The sequence below is a fragment of the Acanthamoeba castellanii genome (assembly GCF_000313135.1).
Source record: "Acanthamoeba castellanii str. Neff unplaced genomic scaffold scf7180000084239, whole genome shotgun sequence".
Taxonomy (NCBI): domain Eukaryota; phylum Discosea; order Longamoebia; family Acanthamoebidae; genus Acanthamoeba; species Acanthamoeba castellanii.
Genome location: NW_004457312.1, coordinates 2,296 through 5,347, shown reverse-complemented (window position 1 = coordinate 5,347; position 3,052 = coordinate 2,296). Strand labels below are relative to the sequence as shown.

The 3,052-nt window shown below is 62.8% G+C and overlaps 1 protein-coding gene across 1 annotated transcript in view; it reads left to right on the top strand.

The window, feature by feature from the left end:
* The window catches only part of ACA1_318870 (uncharacterized protein), a gene marked incomplete at both ends in the record, with an annotated part of 6,491 nt that overhangs the window by 1,994 nt on the left and 1,445 nt on the right, over positions 1-3,052 (top strand). The window contains 9 exons of the mRNA XM_004334545.1: positions 55-153; positions 397-660; positions 833-942; positions 1,108-1,299; positions 1,409-1,582; positions 1,672-2,263; positions 2,375-2,495; positions 2,577-2,872; positions 2,962-3,020. Of these exons, the coding sequence (XP_004334593.1) occupies positions 55-153; positions 397-660; positions 833-942; positions 1,108-1,299; positions 1,409-1,582; positions 1,672-2,263; positions 2,375-2,495; positions 2,577-2,872; positions 2,962-3,020 (1,907 nt within the window). The remainder of the gene's footprint in view (positions 1-54; positions 154-396; positions 661-832; positions 943-1,107; positions 1,300-1,408; positions 1,583-1,671; positions 2,264-2,374; positions 2,496-2,576; positions 2,873-2,961; positions 3,021-3,052) is intronic.

Genomic DNA, 3,052 nt, shown 5'->3' with positions numbered 1-3,052 from the left:
GCGTGTCGTGTGTCTCTGATTGGCAACCAGTGCTAAGCACCCAGCCTCACCCAGATCGGCACGAGTCTGTGGAGCGGGCTGGGGGTGGGCGAGCCCGAGTGGCGCGGACTGGTAGGCCTGATCGAGGAGCAGTGGGCCAAGGGCCAGCACCGGGTGGCCTCGCGCCTCCTCCGGCTCCTCCCGCGCTACGCCCACCTCAACTCCGATTCCACGGGTCCCATCACCGCGCTCCTGACCCGCCTCGCCCAGACCGACGACCTCGCCCGCACCGCCAACAAGGCACACCACACTTCACACACTGCGCGCGCGCGCGCACACACACACACACACACACACACACACACACCACACACCGCACACAGGCTTCTTACCTTGTCGATAACGAATACGCATCAGGTCTACGAGGGGCTGCTGGCCGCCCACCCGCACGCCAACGATCTGCTGCGGGCCTTTGCCCGCGCGCACACGAGCGTGATCGCGGCGCAGGCGCAGCAGCAGCCGCTCAACGTCTTCCTGCGACTGCGGGGCCGCGAGGAGGAGGGTGAAGGCGACGAAGGCGACGAGGATCGCGTGCAAGAGTTGGAGGAGCAGATATGGGGTGACCTCTACGAGACCGTCGTGGCTGGCCGCAAGCACGTCCTGAGCCACATCCTTGAACTCGTACGCCACACACACACACACACACACACACACACACACACACACACACACACACACACACACACACACACACACCACGCACACGCCACGCACACGCCACGCACACCACGCACACCACGAACACGCCACACACACACACACACTGACGACCGCATGTGGCATTGATGTACAGGCACTGGGCCTGGTGAAAGAGAAGCGGACCGAGGAGGCGGGCCTAGTGCTGACCGCCTTCGATCGTTTGCGCGCCTGGGTCCTGCTTCTTGCCTGGGACTCGTTTGAAGGGTACAAGCCATTCCCAGTGACCGTGTCGTGTCATTATGCGTGTGCGGTGGTGTGTGTGCGGTGGTGCGTGTGCGTGTGCGCATGCGTGTGCGTGTGCGTGTGTGGTGGTGTGTGTGCGTGTGCAGTGGTGCGTGTGCGTGAGGCTCATGTCAGGGTGATACGTAGGGATATCGGGTGGCGACAGAAGATCGTGGACGCTCTGTGGGGCGGCGACGACAAGGCCAAGGAGAGCGTCGATTGGGCCAAGCACGACCCGGCCTGGAGCGCCTACGGAGTGCTGCGGCATCGGCTCAAGATTGCCTGGTGGTCCGCGGCCCAGCTGCTCGCCGCCCCCAAGACCCTCCACTCCTCCATTCGGTAACCCCCCCTCACCACTTTGCTATGGGCTGACGACCGCAAGTTTGACTTGACTTGACTTGACTGACTTATTGTTTGCATTCAATTCCCCATTTGTGTTTGCCACCAGGGTGGGAACGAACGACTTGAGCATGTACACGTCGCCGTTCCAGCTGGCCAACGCGCTGTTGTCGCTTTTGTCGGGGCATTCATTGCTCCATCTCCTGCGCGCGCGATTGGCCGACTTGGACCTGCACGAGCTGCGCGACATCCTTCAATCCAACCCCGACACCTCGCTCATCAGGTTCCACACCGCACGACACACACGACACGCACGACACACGACAGACACAACACATGCATTGGCTCACATGTTGATGTTTCACTTGACAGCCAAAGAGAGAAGACCAAGGACGAGAACCTGCTGCTGGCCTACCACGCCCTGCGTCGTCTGCTTCTGCTCATAGACGAGACCGCACAGACGGCACCAACCAACAAAGAAGCGAAGAAGAACGAAGACGAAGACGAAAAGAACGAAGACGACGAAGAGAGCGAAGAAGATGCGATCGAAGACGCGATGGAGGACATCAAGGAGTGCATTGGCGGCATTCCGCAGCCCGTCGCCCGCCTCGCTGTGCTGGAGGGCCTCTACGCCGCGCTCTTCACCACCACCTCCCAACACGTCAGTCGGCCCACCACCAGCGCCGCTGGCGACGGCTCGGCCGCGGCCTCGTTCATCGCTCAGGAGAAGGTGGTGGCCCCGGTGCTGGCGCTGATCGCGTCGTCGCTCGCCGGCCTGCCCGACTCGCGCCGCAAGCTGGGGCTGGTGGAGCTGGTCGAGGAGGCCCAGTGGCGGCTCGACCTCATCCGCGCCTTCGCGCGGTCGCCCCGCGGACGCGCCCTCGTGCCCGCCCACGGGGCGCTGCCCTCCGTGATGGCCCGCATGTCGGCCTCGCCCGACGGTCTCGCCGCCAATTGCCTGCGTGTAAATGGTACATTACCACTTGTGTGTGTGTGTGTGTGTGTGTGTGTGTGTGTGTGTGTGTGTGTGTGTGTGTGTGCTCGTAGAATAACGGCAAGTGGCGTAGATTTGCAGAGTTGGAAAGCGGTGAGCGAGCGCTACAGGAGCCTCAACCCGCACATCACCGCCGAGGCGCGCCTCAGCCAGGCCCTCCAGGACGTGCTTGTGGCGCTGCGCCAGGGCGACCACTCACTCGGTAAACGGTCCAACCACCAAGAACATTTGAGGAATGTAACCACAATAACTCACGACATTCCACGCATTTCATCGCACGCAGATGCGCTGCTGGAAGGGCTGGCGAGCGAGGAGAAGCACCTGGTGACGAGCGACGTGGCATTCCTCGCGCGGGCCGATGCCGACGTCCGCGCGCGCCTTCTCATTCAGGCCACCAACGGCCTGCAGGCCCTGCACCGGGCCAGCAAGGGCCTGGGCCACCTGGCCCACGTCGCCGCCCTCCTGGACCGCCTCGGTGTGCTTCTGCAGCCGGGCACCACCCTCGGCAGCGCGACCAGCAGGTCCGGAATGGAGAGCCCCCTCGCCGTTCAGCTCGCTCGGTCCTACATTCTTTCCAAGGTACGTGGAATGCCAACTATGCAGCGTTCATTTCATTCTTTGGCTAACACGCGACTCCGTGCGTGTCGTGTGGCATTGAACTTGGACAGAAGGAAAAGGGAAGCGCTGAGCATCTGAAGGAGGGGCTGAAGAGGCGAGCCAATCTGGCGTCGGCCGTTCTTCGGCTGCGCTCGCTGGCCG